Genomic DNA, 21,976 nt, shown 5'->3' on the forward strand with positions numbered 1-21,976 from the left:
GTACCCTCATGTGGCCCCTTTGCAGTCAAACTTCCTCTATTCCAGAATTTCTTACATGCAAAATCAGAGAAACTCTTCTTTCTTATGTCTGAATCTCCCATGTGAGAGTCTAGCACACTGTTTCTAGGAATGCAACAATTCAACTAAATGAAAGGTTAACCTACAGGTCAAAACACTTTCAATTTTTTTCAAGGGACTAGTTAAGGTCAATGTTTGACTCTTCTTTGGGATATTTGAGAGCCTTTAGTTTCTTGAGACGCCAGAGTGCTCCTCAATAAAAACAAAGCAAAGCAAACAGAAGATTTTGTAGTGCTACTGTAACTGTATTTATTCCTGGTAGCCATCCTATTGTCATTTTCTAAATATTCGGTTGTTTTATTTCTTCATAAGTAATGAAGCTGCCAGAACTAAATAAGACCACCAAAGCCCAGTGAATCACAGCTGCTACGAGAATGGACTCTATAATGAATACACTTTCACAAATTCTATTTCTTTTTAACTTGCTCTTCAGTCTAGGATCGGCTTCTCCGATGTCAGTAAAAACCTACTGTTCAATATACTGCAGACCTTCTTACAGATGAATCACATAGCAGAACTGTAAAGTCTTCCATTATTTTTATGGTTACTCAGGTTTTGATATCTTGCCGGAATATAAGTTTGTAGGAAAATTAGAGGTGTATGTTTTATTAAAAAAAAAAAAAGCCAGTGTTTGGAGGGCATTCTCATTAGCTAAGCAATAAAGGAGTGATGAAGGAGTATTAGAAGCAATTATCAGAAGTATGTACTGCAAAGATGTTTAGAAAACTCACAAATACTGTAGCTGGACATTGTAAATACTTACTCAGAATCTTAATTCTATATGAAGAACTCATGAATAAAAATGTATTGCTTATGAACAGTCATTATGAACTAGAGCAATCTCATGAAAGTTTTAAGGTAATGCAAATGAATAAAGACATATCCAGAAGCATATTATTTAACAATATAGGAGCTATTGGTTTCAAGAAACATACGAAATATTTTACAAAGAACCTCATTGGTAGACTTAGTCATAAAACAAAATTTTAAATATATGAGCATTACACCAAATAAGTCCTATTTAAAGTCTGAATAAAATTTCTAGGATTAAAATAAATTGTAGTTAAAATCAGGAAATGGGTGTGGTGGTTCACACCCAATCCCAGAAGTGGAGACTCAGGCAGGAGTATCTCAGGCTCAAGGCCAGCCTAGGTTATATAGTGAGTTTCAGGCCAACTGGAACTGCACAGTGAAACTCTGCTCACAAGAACACACACACACACACACACACACACACAAAAGAAAAAGAAACATCAGGACTGCTGGAAATTGCTCAGATAGTGTAGGGATCATAGGCAATACCTGGTGGTATAAAATAACATTTATTATCTAAAAATGATTGAAAAACTCTAAATGTCTCAAAATATCTTGATCAAATAAAAAAATTAAATTAGATAAGACATGGGAAGGAAAGTTGAGAAATTTAATTTTTTTTTTTTTTTTTTTTTTTTTTTAGTTTTAAGCATCAAGAGAGAATTTAAGCACTCAAACCAGCATTAGGAGGCCTCACCTTTCTCTGGTAATATCTTAGAGTATTTGCCAACTCTACTCTTTGCAGTTCCTCTCTTAGCAGGATTAGCTTCATTTTTCTTTGTTGTTATGTCTCCTTTCACTTTGTAGTACTTTGTTGGATTTATTTTTTCTTTGATTTTCCCGGGAAACTTAATATTAGAATTTGTTGATGGAGTTGAACCTGTGTATTCCTTCCCAATGGATTTCTGTGCCCTGTGTCTGTTGTTTCTCCTGTTATCTTCTGGAGAACATTTGTTTCCTGAACACTCATTCTCTTTGAATCCATCATGTGTATTACATTTTTTAGTTTTTGTTAAATGATGAGAATGCTCCAAATCAGTGAGATGTTTGTTTTTAGTGAAGTTCCCTGATGTCTCTTGCTCTGCTCCCACAGGTATGTGCTGCAGTCTGGCTTTAGCTGAGAACTTCTGCTGAGATGCAACATCTTGTCCACAGGTGTTCAGATCCCCTTCCACTCCTAGAGAACTTACCTCCTCTAAACCATTCTGATCATTCCTGGAGCCTCCTGCTCCAGCTGTCTCACAGTTATCAAGACGCTCCAGTTCATGACAAGTGGATATGGCCCCTATTTTCTGCTTGACAGCTGATATACCATCATTTACGAGGTCTTGCAAAGCAGAACCACCAGAAGCACCTCTAGCTTCTTTGTTTTCTGGGGGTGCCCACTGCCCATCATGAATATAAAATCCCTGTTTATGCATTTCCTGTTCTTGCTTTTGTGGAGCTGAAGTGTCACAATAGGTCATTTGCTTTGCTTTGTGCTCTCTATCAGACTGTGTTTTCAGACAAGCAGTTTTTATGGAAGTATCCCACAGTACTGCACTTCTGGCTTTAGAAGACCCTGCAGCCTCTTCTGCCATGCAGCTCTCCTCCTCTGGGCAAAAGCCATGCATCATACTTGCTACCTGCCCAGCGACTGAGTCAGTTAGCACATAGCTGACTTCCCCAACCACAGTGCTCAGATCTTCTACAGCGTTACTGATTGTGTCCACCAGGGAGGACACTGAGGGTAGATTCTGCTGAAGACTTTTGAAAAATGCCATTTTCCAGTTCTAAAAGGTGCAATAATGGAATTTTCTCTTCTCAAAATATCAACTACTTTGGAATGTGAATTTAACATTTATGTAAATGTTGCTATCATTAGCATGATAGATGCATTTCACACTGTGTCTTTTAATCTTTCTGCAAATGCAATATGCATTGGTAGAAATACGTTGAAGTAAAGACTCCTCCGGAAAAAATAAAAATCAAATCACTTGGTTTAAGTGTAATGACATCTTTTACCACTCCATAGCTATCAAAACAGCAGGAAGACATTATTTTTCCCTCAAATACTATTGGGTATTTAGTCTATACCTGAAAGAAGAAGTATAAAAAGGATTTTTATTACGTACTTTATTTACTAAGAGTCGGCATAAGGGAATAACCCTATTAACAGACTATTAATATTTCAAATTAAGAACATATTTAGAGGAAAATATCTAAACAGTGCAGCAATGTGGTAAAAACAGGGGACAGCAGGTGACAGAGAGAATGGCATTTCCAAGACACTGTAACAGATACATTTAATCTTACTTGATGTGTGGTAGCCTTAGGAATGCCGTTTCACTCACAGGTGAAAGAAAAATAATAGGATATCTGTTAGATTCCAAGATCACACTACTTGAACAGTAACATTAAGGGGTTGTTTAACATTTTCACTTGCCTTCCTTGCAAGTGCAAACTGGGGCTTCCCACAGGTGAGAGACAGACCTAACAGAGAAGCAGACACTAGAATCAAGTTGATTACTATTGTGCCAGTCCTAATGGACCTATATGAAATGTATATAGCAATGTCACTATTCTGTACATTTTTTTCTTTTTGCCTGAAAAATTCTTTTAAGAATCTTTAAGATGTTATTTATATTCTCAAACAATAGCTGATACTTCTTGTTTAAATTACTAGAGGCTGAAAATGTAGCTCACCAACAAAGTACATGCATAACATATGTAAAAACCTGGGTTCAATCCCCAGCAAAAATCTTTTTACTCAAAACAAAAAGAAAAGTACGTTGGTAACAGATAATTTAATTTTCTCCATTTACTATCTAATATGGCACATATTGACAGAGGTAACTTACACCAACAAAAGCTCTTTGGAATTTGAAGACATAAAAGAAAATCTAGGGAAGCTGAACCAGAGAATTTCAGAAAGCTGTTGGGAGCATGGTGGAGAGAAGGAGAGGAGGAGAGCAGGAGGGAAAGACAGGCAGATCAGAGACAGATAAACACACACACACACACACACACACACACACACACACACACACACACACAGAGAGAGAGAGAGAGAGAGAGAGAGAGAGAGAGAGAGAGAGAGAGAGAGATTTTTAAGCAGTTCATTCACACAAAATTTAGTGACACATACAGGGCTGTAGTGGACTATGAGAAACGCAAAACCAAGTCAGAACCACACAGTTTCTAACACAGACATCAACATATAATTTAGCAATTAACAGATCTTTATAAATGAGGGGTTGCCACCATTTAGCTTAACAGCAGAGAAAGCATTCTCCAGCATATGTATAGGAAAGCCTGGCTCCTCTGCTCTCATTCTTCAAAACTCTCAAAATTAACACACAGCTTAATTATTCTCAACTTCCTCCACTACCATTTATATTGGCCAATATTTGAAACAACAAATGAAAAGCTCTGGTAATATTTTTGAAAGCTTCTCTAAAGTGGGAAAATATAGTATTACAGTCCTCAAGTTTCCTAGGATCTAGGGACATTAGCACACAATCCCTGTGTGGTTCTGGGACAGAGCACGGTGTGGAAAAATAGCTCCTCCAGCAACAACATCACTCCTCAGCCAAGAATGAAAATACAGGTAAAGCAAAGGATCAGGGGCATCAAAAGCTTAATGAGGAGACTGGGAGAGCTCTCTGGAAAGCTGTGTATATAACGGACCAGGCCTTTTTTTTTCTTTCTTTCTTTTTTCTTTTCTTTTTTCCTTAAAGTATTATCTACTCACAGTATAAGCTCAAAACCATGCCTTATACATGAAAAGTAAAAACACTACTTTGCAACAAGAGACAACCACCTTTATGTAGTAGCATAACAATCTGGAGGCAACAGGAGACCTGAACATAATTACTTAATGGACATTTCATTCTTACAAAGTAAAGGTTCCAATGTTAAGTTTAGCAGGTGTCAAAGTCAGCCTTCTCACAGAACCTACTAAAACAAGGAATAGTACAAAGAAGTGGTGATGTGATACTTACACATTTTATCTTGTGAATTCTTCCGTGTGTTGTATCCTGAACCAAGATCTGGAAACCCTCCAACATTTTCAAAACAGAACTTCTTATTAATATAGAGAAAAAGGAGCAGCATCAAGACAATAAAGACCCCAACAGCTGACAAAAATCCGACTGCCTCTGGAGAGACTAGAGAAAAGAAAGTCACAGCCGTCAGCACCTGCTTTCTCTAAGCTGCGAACAAGAAGGGAATTCCCAGTATACTCTACATAGATTGCTAATTCCAATTACTTTTAAAGTGTCATAATTAAAAATAGTTTGTAAGAAAACCTACAAAATTCAAATTTTTCAATTTATTCAACAGCATTCATTCAAAAACTTTTCAAATTTTTCTAAGTATATTGAAAGAATTTTAAAAGAAAAAAATCTAAAACATAGTTAACAAATGAATTGTTTTAAAAATTTTAGCACTGATTAGAAACTACTTTTAAATATAAAAATTGTTAAATTCATAACAGCATGTACTATTATAATCTCTCAAAGCTTTGCTAGACCTTTCTTATTAAACACTGATTCCCTTATCTGGCATTTACACACCAGCCTCTCCTTCCAACACACACTTCAGTCAAATGGGTCTAGTCTGTTCTCTCATGATGAACATAGTTTTGGGTTTGGCTTGTCCTTTCCCTCTTGCCTGGAATAACTGTCCCATCTCTCATATCATTCCATTCATACAATGGAATTCCTGAACTATCTGCCATACACCAAGCACTGTTCTATACATAACTCCCGTTTTCTACACATATGATGGAGGCAGTTAGAACCCAGCATCATACAGACTATGACTAGAAAAGAACAGGATCTCCACTTAGGAAGGCCAAGATCCATCACTAAAGGGTCAAATGTGCTTCTATGGAAGCTATGGTTTCTGAGACCACATCTTATGAACTAACAGAACTTAGACAAGATAAGCAGCATGTGATTTTGTTATAATGAGCTGTCATACTAAATAGAGTTTAGTCAAGAGAATATACATCACCACCCAGGGGAGACTTGAACTCCCACTTTCAGCAATCTCACTGTCTTTCACAACTCCATTACCCATCACAGCACTAGTCATCTGGAGTTAAACAGGACCATGTTTTTGCATGCCTAGTATCTCACAAGTATGAGTAGATTGAACTTAAATCTCAAACATCCCCTGTGAAGTATGACCTACTTCCCCTCCACTGCTCAAGTAGAATCTACCATGTGATCTTCCCCAAGATTCTTTAAGCAGAGCTCATTTGTTTAAAATGAGGTCACTAACAGGTGAGTGATTAGTGCTTTTATCTGTTAGCTTTTCATTATTCATGAAAGTCAGGCATATCGTAAGTAGAACAGAGTATGGCATTACAGTCTACCCAAAGCTGGGTCAGGTATGACATGTAAAGGAGGGGCAATGAAAATGGAGGGACTGGCAGCAGTAAGTACATACAGTATATATCTGTGACTAACTCAGTTTTCACAAAGATCCACTGATCAACCCCATCATAAACTGATCTGTAGGGACATTAACCATGCCCAGTCAGAATCCAAAGCTGCTAGAAGCTATGCTTTCTACCAGTGCTCACACTGTCTCTCCTGTCTTCTTAACTCCTCTTCAGTCCTTTCCTATCTCCTGCCCCCAACTTACTCCTATATTACTCTTTTATCTTCCTCCTTCCATTCTGTGAAATTCAGCCTGGTGGGAAATTCAAGTCTAAACAAGGCAGCATATTGAAAAGCACTGAGCTCTATTGTAGACACAGGAATATAAGCTGCTGGGATGGACAGAACAACCACCCTGTGAGAATCAGAGAACAAAAAGATGCACTGGAGTATAGTGAAAAGACTAGGAAAAACTCTATAAATGGAAAATGGCAGATGGAATAGCATGGTCATGGATATAACATTCCAAAGTCACTGAAGAGAAAGTCATGGCTGTTGTATTTACCTCTCTGTCCTCATGTACCTAACAGCACAGGTGGCAGGTAGTAACTGTGTTTGTGAATGGATAAATGAGTGAATGGATGGATGAACAAGTGAGAGAACACATACTTTGGAAAGATCAAAAATGTATTATGAGAATCAAAAGTAAAGAAGAAAGCAAGCTTCAAACTGTCAGAGTCTTGTATACCATCCTAAAGATTTAGAACTTGGAGAGCAACAGGTTTTTAACAGGCATTTCTTGAAAAGTTACACTGTTTTTTAAATGAAGAAAACTGAACTGTTAGGAACTGAATAGTTGCAAGATTATGATGAGCTCTTCATGAAACAGTAGCAGTGGTGACAGAGAAAAGGGATGAATTCTAATCTCTGTTTGAAGAAAATAAGTAATGACACAATCAGCAGAATATAGGAGTTGACGAAGAGCTGAGGATAATTAGAATTCCAAACAGAATGGTCAGGTAGACAGTAGTGCCATGAACCAAAATGAAAAAGATGAGAGGAAAGGAATTTGGTTGAACAGCATGGGGGAAAGAGGTGTGTAGAAGAAAAATTTTAGGAAAACACTGGGTATGTTTTTTGACACGATGTATTAGAAATATTACTTATGAGGAGGAATAATAGTTATGAGGAGAATATGAGCATGCTATTCTTGTGAAGGTGAGGTTTGTTATAAAAGATCTGGGGCTTTCCCCCATTTGTTCCTCTTATGCCATATTAAAACCTTCAATCACAAAGTAAAACTAAGCCAACAAATTCAGATATGAGGCTTTCTTAATGATTAATCTATTCATTACAAAGTTATTGATAAATGCATGCTATATCTTTGGAAAAATTAAAACAATAATACTTTTCTCCAATAGGAAAAGGAAAAAATAGGCCTGCAACAAATATGCTACCCAGACACCCTGATTTTATCTATTACTTGATTAAATGCCCATATTTTCAACACAGAAAATACAGTCATAATTTTAAATAGTAATGTGGTTGTTGAAAAAAAGTAAAATTTTCTAACAGTAAATATTACAAGTATTTAGATTCCTATTTTTTGTCATTATATCAAGGCCAAAATATTTATTATTTCAAATGAACAATAATAGCTCTGAGTATATAAACATTTCCTAAAACTCACCTAAGCATAAAACTGCGATATAAGATGCACTGAAATCAGACTACAGACATGAACATTGCACATAATCAATAAAAAAGTAAATTATACTTAGATCTAACTAATGATATATTTTTCATTCAATGTAAGACTGGAATTTCCCCCCAAAATCTTATATCATGAATATGCTTGTAGACACTCTGCATACTTCTAAGAATGTGGTTAATTAATGTATGCATAGATGCTTTTCAAGACTTCTGGCTCATCCATCAAAGGCAAATAGACCTATTAAAGACATCTGTTGGGAGCTGGAGAGATGGGTCAGCAGTTAAGAGCAGAGGCTGTTCTTCCAGAGAACCTAGGTTCAGTTCCCAGCACCCACCCACATGGTGGCTCACACTAGTTTGTAATTTTACTTCTAGAGGATCCAATACCTTTTTGTGGCCTCTATGAACAGCATGGATAAAGTGAATAAAATCATGCACACAGTGCACAGACATGCACACAGGTGAAGCTCCTATAAACATAAAATAATTAAATAAAAATATTATAAATCCTGATGCAGGGCTGGAAAGAGAGTTCAGTCAGTAAACCTGCTATGCAAGCCATGAAAACCTGTGTTCAATCCCCAACACCCACATAAAAGGCTGGATATGTGGTACAAACTGGTATTATTGATGAGGTAGAGACAGGAGGATCCCTGGCCTTGATAGTTGCTCTACCTAGCCAAATCGGGGAGCCCCAGGTTTAGTGATAGACCCTGTTCAAAGAATAAGGTAGACGGCTCCTGGAGCACAGATGACACTATAGGCTGACCTCTGGTCATCCACATGTATGTACATACACACACACACACACACACACACACACACACACACACACACACACGTGCGTGCGTCTTTTTACATAGTCAACAACTTGTGTTGATATTATATATTTGAAGAAATGTTTACTCACTGTGGTCAATGAATAAAACTTCACAAATGCACTGTTTTCCCCACAATTCAAACTTTCAGTATTTTAATGTGCCAAACAATATGCCAAAAATACATGATGGACAATGACAGCAATTATTCAACAAGTTTAGCAGAGACTGTTTCACTAGTACAGTCTCCTTTAACATGTAATAAACACATTTGACAGGTATCACTATTGATGCCCCAGACATTCTTATGTTTTTGAGTCTTAATGTTATCAGTCAGTAACAGACCAATATTTGAGTTTGGTCAGGCACTGAGAATCAAGAACCCAAATTCTTAACCCAGCAGTCTCAAACTTCTGAGTCATGACCCCTTTGGGAGCTGGATGACTCCCTCACAAGGGTCAGCTAAAACCATCAGAAAACACAGATATTTAAATTACAATTCAAAATAGCAGCAAAATTACAGTTATGAAGTAGTAATGAAAATAACTTTATGGTTGAGGGTCACCACAAACATAAGGAGCTGTATTTTAAAGGGTTGCAGCATTAGAAAGATTGAGAACCACTGTTAACCAGAAGTCTCTTTACTTGACATTTACCAGGCATGGTGAAAATTGCTTTCATTTAAAAATAATCAGAAAAAAATAAATAATAATTATGTACAAAACAATTAATTTAGTCTCAGATTAGATAACTGAGATACAGGGCTTGCCAATGCCACAATATCCATGAAGTGGCAGAACCTGGATTTGAACCCAGACATTGACTTGAATCCCTTATCTTAAGCACCAGATGGTAGTGCTCCCTAAATGCCAACATGCATATAAAAGTAGGGAAAAGCTTTGCCCTAAACCACAAAGCTAACTAAATGAATATGTCTATAGTATAGTTTAGTTTTTATAAAGGTTAAAAAATAGTAAAGAAGCTCAGCTTTTTCAAAATAAACATGTAAATTATAAAACCAAAATCAAGATACATTTTTAAATATGTTAAAATTAACTTTAGAACTATGTTTATGTCATATACCACACTTTTACTAATAAAATAAGTAAGAATTGATTGCATACACCTCAGCTTTCAGGCAGAGGCAGGATGATCAAAGAAGCCTTGCCTGCATAGTGATGTCCCGAAATTGTCTGATTGATATATGATTGACGATAAAATTTTTAAACTGAAGATATTCTATCAAAGAGGAAGCTAATCACCATGGTACTGCAACAGAGATTATAACTAAACACACTGGGCTACCTGATCCTATAAATTTCTAAAGCCCCTAATGCAAAGTAAATATTACCAAGTACAATGATTCTGCATGAGTAAAACCCAGACAATTGGCTTTATCCAAGATGACAATGCATGTGCTAACGTCCTTTGAACAATTATCATTATATTTAGAAACAAACATACACTTAGAACAGAGAACTTTAAATATACACCACTTTTGCCAGTTTTAGGGTGCAGTGATAGTGGTAAAAAGTCAGGCTAATTTCTAGAGATAAGCTAGCCCCTCAAAAAGATAAAGGCAAATCTACTTTGACTTAAGAATACTTAATTTCTTTCCTGTACTCTACCACAAATGGATATTTTCTAGGTAGTTTCTGAGGAAAAATAAAAAATAAAAAAAAAAAAAAAAAAACCAAAATTGACATAAGAAGTGCGAGGAAACTAAAATGTTTCCAATTTTCCCTTACTTGTCACCACCATCATTCTCTGCTCTAAATAAAACTTGTTTATATCAAAGCAACAAATTCTAACTTTACAGACACATTTTACAAGACTATTCTGCATATTCATTGTATCTGCAATGCAAAATTAGGCAAACAGTAACTATGATTTATAGTTCTTAAATAAATTAAAAACAGAGAAGGAAGAGCACAACTTACAATCTGCATGTCAGGGCATGGATGCGAGCTATGCACTGAACATGGAACCTGAGCTCAACTCTGTACCATTGTGTACACTTTAATAATTCATTTCAGATATGCCATTCTATCTCCTGACCAACATGTCAACTGGATAGGAAGACAAGTTTCATTAAGAAAAAAAAAGTTGATTCTAAAACTTTTTACCATATTTTAATCATTTCTTCCTGGTCTTGGCATAAAATATATAATTATAGGAATATTATGAAATAATTTAGGGCTAGAAAAGATTACTCTAATGTGTTTAAGTTACCTTTTATAACTTTTCAATTACAAAAATAACACATCCCTTGAAATGCTTATATTATTATATAAATGACACCAGACTGGAAAGGTGACACATAAGTCTACAAAATGAATATAATATAATATGTAGGCAACAAATCAGGACTTTATTTTTTAAAAGACTATAAACATTAAAAATTACATTATTAATTATATAATCCATTGCAAACAACTAAGGACAAGAGAGGTCCAGAGTGCATCCCTGTGAAGTTTAAAACCTCTGAGAAAACAATGCCCTCTGCCAAAACAACTACCTGGATAGTGGATCAACAAAAGCCATTCAATATAATTCACAAATTAAACTATCAAAAGACGGAGTTATATTTCCTACAAGTACAGAGAAATAAATTAAAAATTCAATTCAGCAAACTACTCAATTTAATCTTTAAAACTGCATAACAACAAAATACTCAAATTAATCTTGAAAAAAAAAAAAAAACAGAAACCCAAACATTAATTATGGCCAGATACCTAAGATTCAGATTTAATAGTACATGTTACACTAATAATAACATATTTAAACAAAACAATTAATATACAAACTCTGTCCAACATTCTTTGGAAGAAACTTTCCTCCAAGGATAGTCAAAACTGATGCCAATTAAATGTACACTAAGATGACCTACCTTCCTAATCATCTCCCTACAGGAAAGTGCAAGTGCATCTTTCTTATGAACAAATTAAGGCTAACTGCCCCAATTTTCTTCACCATCTAATGATAAGTGATCTAAAGGATATCATAGGCATTAGCTAAGGTCTCACCTCTCTGTTTTCCTGCTGCAGTTGGCCCAGTGTATACAATTAGACCTCCATAGCTAATCCTCTGAAATAGGGTTTTGAGAATATGACACTAACTGCAGAATCTTCTACTCAGAGCCAATTCCTGATGTCACTCAGTTTTAGATAGGCTTATTTCAAGATTTAGTTCAAAACCACCAAATTATGGTAAAAGTGGGCAGTTTCTTTCAGGTCTCTTAGAGAATACCATCTTCTTAAAAGTGAGTACTGTGCCAGGGCTCTCTTCCTCAAATAATCACAGCACCTCTGCCTATTCTGAAAGTATATTTTCCACAAACTGATGTGTCAGCTCTCTTAGTTACTTTTCAATTGCTGAGATAAGACACCATAACCAAGGTAACTTAGAGGAGGATGAGTTTCCTGTGGGCTTTCAGTTTCAGAGGGTAAGTCTACGACCATCATTGCAGTAGGCAGATAGGCATGGCACTGGAACAGTAGCTGAGAGCTCACATCTTATCCTTAGTGGAAGCAGAGAGAGAGAGAGGGAGGGAGAGGGAGGGGGAGGGGGAGAGGGAGGGAGGAAGAGAGAGAGACAGAAGGAGGGAGAGAGAAGGAGCAAGAGGGGGAAGGAGCGAGAGAGAGGGAGAGAGATAGATTACTAACTGGGAATAAAGAAGGCTCTTGAATCCTCAAAATTTACCCCCAGTGAAGCATCCTCTCCACCAAGGCCACACCTCTTAATTCTTCCCAAACATCTCCACCAACTGTGAGCTTATGGAGCCATTCTCATTCAAGACACACCTGATATTACACCATGCTGTATAACCTGGTGAGCGGGTCCACTTTAGTTTGCCATGACATAGGCTCAGCATTCCACAGTGCTTTCTCTTAAATGCAGTAAATTAAATGTAAACATTGCTTCCTTATATTCCCAGGGCACACAGGATAAAAACTGGTGCTCAATGTGTAAAATAGCTTTATTCCTTTTCCATTGGTACAATACTTGTACCAGATACACTAAAGGCAAACGTATTTAATTTTAAAGAAATACTACTCTAAAATTTTTTCAAGAGATATAATGTTCCAATACAGAAGCAGACCATTGCCCAGCAAGCACTGACAAGCATATTGAAAGGAATGGTCGGTGCAAAGAACTGTGCCCTGCTCCTACAGGCTATAAATATGTCACTAAAGCTGGTTTACCAGAGCAGTGATGTACATTTAGGACAACCTGCAACCAAATCAACATTAACCACGTGCCTAAAGAGAAAAGACAAGCAAATGACTCAGTGGATCAGTGGAGTTGAGAGAGATAGAATTTGGTGGAATACTATGACAGATCTCATGAGAATCCAGTATAATCATGATTTAGATAAATGCTATATAATTTAAGTATCATCAAGGAAGCTTTTCAGTGTTTTTAGTTCAAATAAAATGGGGGTGAGTGTACAGCTCAGTGATGTTTAGTATGCACAAGCCCCTGAGTTGGATCCCTGACATCAAAATTAATTAAGAAACTACTGAATTCGAAATCTAAGACTTTTAAGAAACTTTGATGTTATGAGCAGGTACCTTCCTGCCACCATGGGGATTGGTGTTTCCTGTTTATTTGAATCTCTGAGAAGTGCTGACTGTATACTAATTTATTGAAAACATCCACAACAATTGGAAACTGCAGACAGTGAATCTGGTCCTGAACAGAGATTTATTTAATGAAGAAGGACCAGATAACTAACCCTGATGACTTGGAAGAAGTAACTGCTAAACTATGAAGGATATAGAATCTAAAAATATGAAGAACTTATTATAAGAAAGAGTAAGAAAGCAAAGAAAGTGCAAAAACCTTTGCAATAAAGAAGTGATAGTGACTCACCAAGAGGGAAGATAAATCAGGAGTGGGAAGTGGGAAAGACAAAGCACAGGGCAGCAGGGACACAGAGAAGTGGCAGGATCTCTGTGGCATAAATGAGGCCAGGAGTGCATGAGGCTACTGAGAGGCAGTGTGAAAGCCCCTGCAGAAACCTGGGCAGGAAATGATGGAAACCCACCTTCTAAGCTCCTTCACATACCAGCTGCCGAAAGCATACTGTCCCACACCAATCTTTAAGTGCTGTTTCTTCATGTGTTTCATTAGTGCTTCAGTTTCCAATGGTAAAAACTACAACTTCCAATCACTGGCATTTTATCACAATCATCTAACAAAACATACGGTATTTATTCTTCAAATATATAAAAAGGCAGCCATTCATACAACACTTTACACCAAATGACCATCCACAGAGTCATGCTAATATTCAAATATCAGCTATGAGATGTTACATGGGTGCTTTTTTTTTGTTTTCTTTATGTTTAGGGAGCACTGGGGAAATAATGGCTTAGCAGTTAAGAGCATTGGCTGTTCTTCTAGAGAACTTAAGTTTAATTCCTAGTACCCAAACGGTAGCTCACAACCATCTGTAACTCCATCCTCAGGCACCAGGCTTGCATGTGTAGAACAGACATATACACAGGCAAAACAGTCACAGACATAAAACAAAAAGCATGGCAGCCATGTAGGAAAATATCAGTATAGGTTATCAAACACCATCTTCCAACTACATACAAAAAAAAAAAAAAAAATGCGCCTTCACAGAACAATCTTTATGTCTCATAAAGATAACTAAGAGTTACCAAACAAGAAAACATACTATGTCTAACTACCTTAAATAAAGCTTATAGTGTCCTCAAACTTTCATTTCATCAGTTAACTTGGAGGTAGAAACTAGGCTGGAAATGAAGACCTGGACGCTCAGCATGGCACCAGGCCTTGTGACTCAAGGCTCCTGGCATGTCTTGGTCATGGACCAGCACTGCCTGGTGCCAATGTCTCTGGATCATCTTTGCTCTTACTAGTCACAGACCTGAGCCAAAAATTATAGAGTTACTCTCTTTCTCTAGGTAGATATTGTTCTTTTGGCTCTGCATCTTGAAGCCAGGAAATAATAATAGTGGATCCCAAATAAATTAAAATAGACAAAGAATGTAAGATTGTAGCCCAAATCCAATGGCTCCCATTTATGTTTAAAGAAAGCAACTCTACAGAGCTATGTTATTTAATACCTGTACCAAGAACCTAAAGGAAGGAACTGAGAATATGCTCATTAATTTTGTAGAAAGTCAAATGAATATCTAATTGGGCATGACAGTGAAATCACTGACTGAAAGTAATGTAATAACGAGACAGCACACAAACACAAAACAAACATCCATGTGGCTTACTGAGAACTTATACTACTTGCCCATCTTACTCGTCTAAGAGGAAATAATATTTCAGCCATCAAGCCTGGTGGCAAGTACTTGCTGAGCTATCTTGCTGGCCTAGCTATCAATTTTTTTTTTTTTGTCAAAAAATTTAAGAATTCCTCAATTCTGAAAAAGAAAATGCCCAAGCCTCTTTTTGGCATTGCTTTGCATTTTCTTTTTAAGCTTGCTGGCTACTTAGCCTAGCCTATTTGTTGAGCTCCAGGTCAGTGTGACACTCTGTTTTAAAAAGCAAAGCAAAGGGATCCTGAGGAATGACATCCATGGTTTACTCCTGCCTTCCACATTCACGGACACTCACCTGTATCTGCACATACACACAAAACGGAGGTGTACAGGTATACTCATTCATGAGTACGTATTATGGTTAGGATGGGGGAATATAAACTTAAAGAGACAATAGATGTGGAAAATCTGACTCATTTATTAAAACTGTTTTATGAGCAAAACTTGTATCAAATATGCTTCCAAGTAAGCTAGCTGCATATAGATGGCTCTAGATGTGATAAGACACTGGTATCAATGAATATAAAAAAAACACTGTAAATTAAAGTGAAAACATAAGCAAATCTTAGTGTTTAATAAAAACTGTACTTAAAACATTTAGAGCAGCAGATTTTGCAAAGCAGTATGCTTAACACTGAACGGTCTTCACCTTAGCCATTAGATGGCACCATGTGTCTTGTAGTCAATAGGACTCTACTAATTTAGCTCACATCCTCTAATTTAGCTCACATCCTGAGAATGAAATAAAAGATATAGTATGTTTAACCTTCAAGTAAATATAATATACATCTTTTATAATTGTTAGGATTTTTTAAAATTTTAAAGAATAATATAACTATATTTCTATCATCACATTCAGAAAGTTAAAACTTACATACCTGTCCAGCAGATAGATACCTTTCCTAAGGCAAAGCTTTCCACATGAATACATTTATTTTTAATTCTCAGGTTTCTCTGTCTTTTCTTTTTAGCTAAATTTCACCAAATCCTCTTCTCTAATGCAGCACTCTCATTTCCTGGATATTTTCCCAATCTCCATTCTAAAATTTCTGCTCCATATAACCCCATTCTGGTCATCACTTTCTCCATGTGCAATTAAGAGTCACAAAGATCAGATGCAGCCTGGAACCCAACATGTTGTAACAGCAGAGAATACATGAAACACCACCACCTAGGACGCTGAACACAGGCAGTAAGGGCAGTGGTCATTCAACTGAGATGAGCAGTGGGCTATCATTCAGCAACTTGTTGATGGAAGCGGGGACAGTACTGCAGTGCACATAGGGGAGCAACCCAAGAATACACTGACTTTTAGGAGTTGAGGAGATTAAAACAGAGTATGACACTCAAAGGAGGATGAAGCACACATATCTGAAAACCTCTGCACTTCAGGGCATGAGGCCAATAAGTCCAACTCTCAGGAGACTGAAGGAGGAAGATCACCCATTTAATACCAGCCTGGACTACACAGCAAACCCTTGTCTCAAAAACAGGCTGAGGTTATAGTTCAGTTGGTAGTGTGCTTGACTAGTGTGTATAAAACCCTGAGTTCATTTCTAAATGACTGGACATGGTGGTTCATGCCTGTAAGCCCAAAACTAAGGAGATGAAACTTGAGGACCAGAAGTTCAAGATCATCCTTCACTGCACAATGAATTCAAGGGCAGCCTGAGACACATAAGACCCTGTCTCAAACAAAAGCCAAACCAACAACAAATTACAAAGGGGTGGATATCAGCTCAGTACGTAAATGTAAGGACCTTCACTCAGTTCCAACAACCATGTTAGGCAGCTTACATTGCCAGTAACTCTAACTCCATGGGATCCAACATCATTTTCTAGAACCCACGTATACCCACACACATTTTATAATCACATAGGGAAACGCACATAACATAAATAAAATAAATCTTTTAAAAAAAGAAACAAAATGCTATTGAGATGTGTGAACTGAGTCACAGATAATATATAGTACAGTGCCTCTTAGTATATACTATATAAAGAAACAGAAACTGGATGGGAAAAGAACTGCTCAAGTAGAGGGAAGTACCACTAACCAATTCTAACACACAAGAAACAGTGACTACACCCCTGATTCACAATTTTAAGCAATCTCTAGCTCTTAAGACTAGTGTTTAAAAGCATCTTGCTTTAGAAAATTAGGCTATATGTTAATTAACATCCCATCAATGTGCTAAATTATCTGAAATAATCAACTTAAAAGGGAAGGCAGGCTTATTTTGGCTCACAGTTTCAGAGGCCTCAGTCCACAGTTACTTGACCATGCTACTCTAGACCTACAGTGGCAAACACAACATGGCCAGAGTACATACCAAAGGAGCTATGCTCACCTCATGGCAACCAGGGATCAAAAACAGACTTAGGTAGAGGGCAGGGTGTCATTATCTCTTTATGGGCATATTTGCAATGATCTAATTTTTTTTCCTACTAGGCCCAACCTACAGGGCTACAGGCTGGGATCTCTTGGAGGACAGTTCCAATGAAACTATAGACTATATGCAGATTTCACTTTCCATGGCTTCAAGTAACTATGGTCAGCAATCTGTACATCACATGGAATATTCAAGAAGTAAAGAGTTCCCAGGTTTCAATTAGTACAGCACTGTAAGCAGTAAGAAAAATTTCTGTGCTATCACCTGGAGTGTCAATCACACCTGTCTAGTCAGAAATAACCTGCAATGAAACACATGACCTATTGGTTTTTGTTTTTGTTTTTGTTTTTTAAAGAGGGAATGACATCTCAATGAAATCAGGGTAGCCTTTTACAACAGTGATAATGAAATAATCATTAGCCATAGGCAAAAAAGTGAACTAATCTATATACAAAAATTACTCAAAATAAGTATAAAGATGAACTTTATATATGCAAAAATAATAGGAATTTAAAGCCCCACTCTTTACAGCAATGAAATATATAACGTAATGTAAATAACAGTAAAAATATGTAAAGCTGTAGAACGTTATCAGCACACAATAGAAAACAAAGAGCTAACTTTCTGAATGAGAAACAAATACACTTAGAAATTTAATTCACTCTGTCACTATCTTTTGGAGTCAGGGAAGAGGACATAAATTGCACAAAAGGATGCTTGGCAGAATTATTCCAAAGGTAGTCTAGAAAAATAGTCACCTAGAAAGATATCAATCCTAAAACCCTGAAGATTTAAACAGCATAAATGAGGAAAGCTACATTGTAACCCTGGATTTTACATTCTGACAGAAAACAGCTTCTTCACAGAGAGATTGTAAAGATTGTGGCACACTTACACATTGTACTTATCAACTCAGGAGATTTATGCTAATCATTCTTTCAAAAACTGATCATTCTTTTCCAATAAAAGCCAGGAGTAATTCTGCATCCTTGTAATCCTAGCTCATGGAAGGCTGGGGTATGAAGGTCATAATCTCTAGGCTAGTCTGGCCCACAGAATAAGACCTCCAAAACCCAAAATATGAAAAAGATATATAATATATATAATGAATGTAAGATAACAGCCACAAAACAAAAGCACTGTAACAGTGGTTCTAAAAAATATCTACAGATCTATGCACTTTAGGAACTAGCCCAAGTGCATATAATAACTTAGTGACAATAATGATGTTGGAAACTATAAGGAAAAGGCCAGTGAAATCCATTGCCCCCTTTGGACAACTGGCTGCCATTTCTCCTGCCTTGCTTATAATACAAAAATATCAGGGGAGAGGAAGCAAACCTACCTTGGTAATGAGAACATTGTATGAAATGCTCAGCCCTATGTCAACGACAGATAACAATGTTGGCTACCCATGGTAACAATTCTGTAAGGACTCAGGAACCCATTCCTGTTCCTCTTCTCTCCAAGGACCAAAACACTGACAGGTGCAGACCCTAACCCTCTCAGCCAAAGGAGTTTGCCTGGAACTCCTCCCTCAGAGAAGACCTAGGCAGGTAATAGCAGCAGTGTGTGAACCTGCTCCTTTACAAAGCATGAAATAAAAGAGTGCACAGCAGATGGACGATGCAGATGGGTTGGAAAGCCCAAACAGGCTTCCGGTTTCTAAAGTTGATCTACAGTCTCATTCTCTCAAACACAAAGTATTAAACTCACAAATAATCTGTCCTTTAGAAAAGGACAGAAGGGAAGGAGAAAGCAGTACTTCTGACAGTAGTACTTCAGAGAAGGCAGAATGTGATGCTTCCAGTTTTACTTATACCAGGGTTACTGCAAAGCCTCCTATTCCTAAAGCCTTCACAGTGTGTCTTCTGCCCAATCTTGCACTCCACTTTCACATGCTAGAATAACCTACAGCAGCCTCAATCTGGAACATAAAAATTAAAAATAACAGGCATGAGTCAATGAGGGAGACTCTCCCTCGGGGCTCACACACAAGTTCAAGGAATTGAGAATGAATCAGAGGGAAAAGGGACCCATGACTCCTACTTTATGTTACACTATAAATGGAAGTGTCATTTCAATTATAGTAGCAAAGACTTTTTCTTTGCTAATATTAGTCTCTATAAATTCACAACTTAAACTTAGTCAATGAATCAGGGTTTTTTTGTTTGTTTGTTTGTTTGTTTGTTTGCTTAAAATACATCCCAATAGCTGGTTGTGGTCATGCATGCCTTTACTCACAGTACTTGAGAGGCAGGTGGAGCCCTGTGAGTTAGAGGCCGACCTGGTGTACATAATGAGTGCCAAGTGAGCCAGGGCTACACAGTGAGACTCTGTCTTAAACAAACAAAACAACAACAACAACAACAAAAAAACAAAAACAAAAACAAAAAAAGAAAGAAAAAAGGAAGGAAGGAGGAGAATCACAAAATTTACACTTTAAAAGAGCAGTTAGAAAAACGTGCTAGTCATTTACTACCTGTAATTAGCACTGTCTAGAAGTCATCAAGACATACTGACAGAAAGATATTGCCCTAACGCCCAGAAATTTTGAAAACAGTATAAACAGGGAAGGTATACTACAACTCTAGATTTTTGCATTTTGACAGAAAGCCAGACTTCTTCACAGAGACAGTGTGAAAATGTTCATTGACTTGGGAGCTTTACATTATCGACTTTCTTAAAAACATGTTGTTTCCTTACCAGCAGGAAGTAGTTTGGAAAGAACAACGCCCAAATTCCCAAATATTGTCTATAAATGTTTGTTTTCATTTAAATGGACTTGGTTATATAAAATAAAATAATATTAAAATGAAACAGAAAAAAAAAAACATGTTTCTTTCCAAGAAATTTCTCTCCTTGCTATTTTGGATTCTAGCACGTGATGCTGTATCTACAATCATCTCCCATGTCACAGATATCAACACCAGTCCTCCAAGCCACTGTGATTATTAGGAAATGCTATACTTAGTCCCTCACTTCTAGCAGTATTATTCTACTCACTAACTGAAAGACTTAACTCTACAGACTTTTTCATACAAGTGAAATCAGGAGGTATCTGGCAAACTGAATTCAAGAATACATCAGAGAAATCATCCACCATGACCAAGTACGCTTCATCCGTGGAATGCAGGGATGGTTTAACATACGAAACTCTATCAACGTGATCCACCATATAAACAAACAGAAAAAGAAAAACCATATGATTATTTCCCTAGATGCGGAAATAGCCTTTGACAAAATTCAACACACTTTCATGATAAAGGTCTTGGAGAGGTCAGGGATAACAGGAACATACCTAAACATAATAAGAGTAATATACAGCAAACCAACTGCCAACATCAAACTGAATGGAGAGAAACTTAAGCCAATTCCTCTAAAATCAGGAACAAGACAAGGCTGCCCTCTCTCTCCATATCTCTTCAATACCGTACTAGAAGTTCTAGCTAATGCTATAAGACAACAAAAGGAGATCAAGGGGATCCAAATTGGAAAAGAAGAAGTCAAACTGTCTCTATTTGCAGATGATATAGTTTACATAAGCGACCCAATAAACTCTACCAGGGAACTCCTACAGCTGATAAACACCTTCAGCAAACTAGCAGGATACAAGATAAACTAAAAGAAATCAGTAGCCCTACTTTTTTCAGACGACAAAGAAACAGGGAAAGAAATCAGAGAAACATCACCCTTTATAATAGCCACAAGCAACATAAAGCATCTTGGTGTAACGCTTACCAAACAAGTAAAAGACTTATATAATAAGAACTTTGTGTCTCTAAAGAAAGAAATTAGAGAAGATACCAGAAAATGGAAAGATCTCCCATGCTCTTGGATAGGTAGGATAAACATAGTAAAAATGGCAATCTTGCCAAAAGCAATCTACAGATTCAATGCAATCCCCATTAAAATCCCACCACAATTCTTCACCGACCTTGAAAGGATAATAATCAACTTTATATGGAAAAACAAAAGACCCAGGATAGCCAAAACAACCCTATACAATAAAAGAACTTCAGGAGGCATCACCATTCCTGACTTTAAACTCTACTACCGAGCTATAGTTCTGAAAATAGCCTGGTATTGGCATAAAAATAGACAGGTAGATCAATGGAATCGAATTGAAAATCCTGATATTAACCCACACACCTATGAACACCTGATTTTCGACAAAACAGCTAAAATTATACAATGGGGCAAGGACAGCATCTTCAACAAATGGTGCTGGCACAATTGGATAAGGGTGTGTAGAAGACTGCAGATAGACCCATGTCTGTCGCCATGCACAAAACTCAAGTCCAAATGGATCAAAGACCTCAACATCAATCCAGCCACATTGAACCTCTTAGAAGAGAAAGTAGGAGGTACCCTTGAACAAATTGGTATAGGAGACCGCTTCCTGAACATAACTCCAGGGGCACAGACACTGAGAGAAACAATTAATAAATGGGACCTCTTCAAACTTAGAAGCTTCTGTAAGG

The 21,976-nt window shown here is 37.0% G+C and overlaps 1 protein-coding gene across 4 annotated transcripts in view; it reads right to left on the minus strand.

The window, feature by feature from the left end:
- Syt14 (synaptotagmin 14) overlaps positions 1 to 21,976 on the minus strand; it is a 113,340-nt gene that overhangs the window by 62,305 nt on the left and 29,059 nt on the right. For 3 of the 4 annotated variants that reach the window (XM_051186670.1, XM_051186671.1, XM_051186672.1), the window contains one exon: positions 4,875 to 5,039. In XM_051186670.1, coding sequence (XP_051042627.1) covers positions 4,875 to 5,039 — 165 coding nt within the window. Of the gene's footprint in view, positions 1 to 1,588; positions 2,655 to 4,874; positions 5,040 to 21,976 lie in introns of those variants that run through there. The other variant, XM_051186669.1, reaches the window with a different exon arrangement.

This window comes from Phodopus roborovskii, unplaced genomic scaffold, assembly GCF_943737965.1.
Source record: "Phodopus roborovskii unplaced genomic scaffold, PHOROB, whole genome shotgun sequence".
NCBI lineage: Eukaryota > Metazoa > Chordata > Mammalia > Rodentia > Cricetidae > Phodopus > Phodopus roborovskii.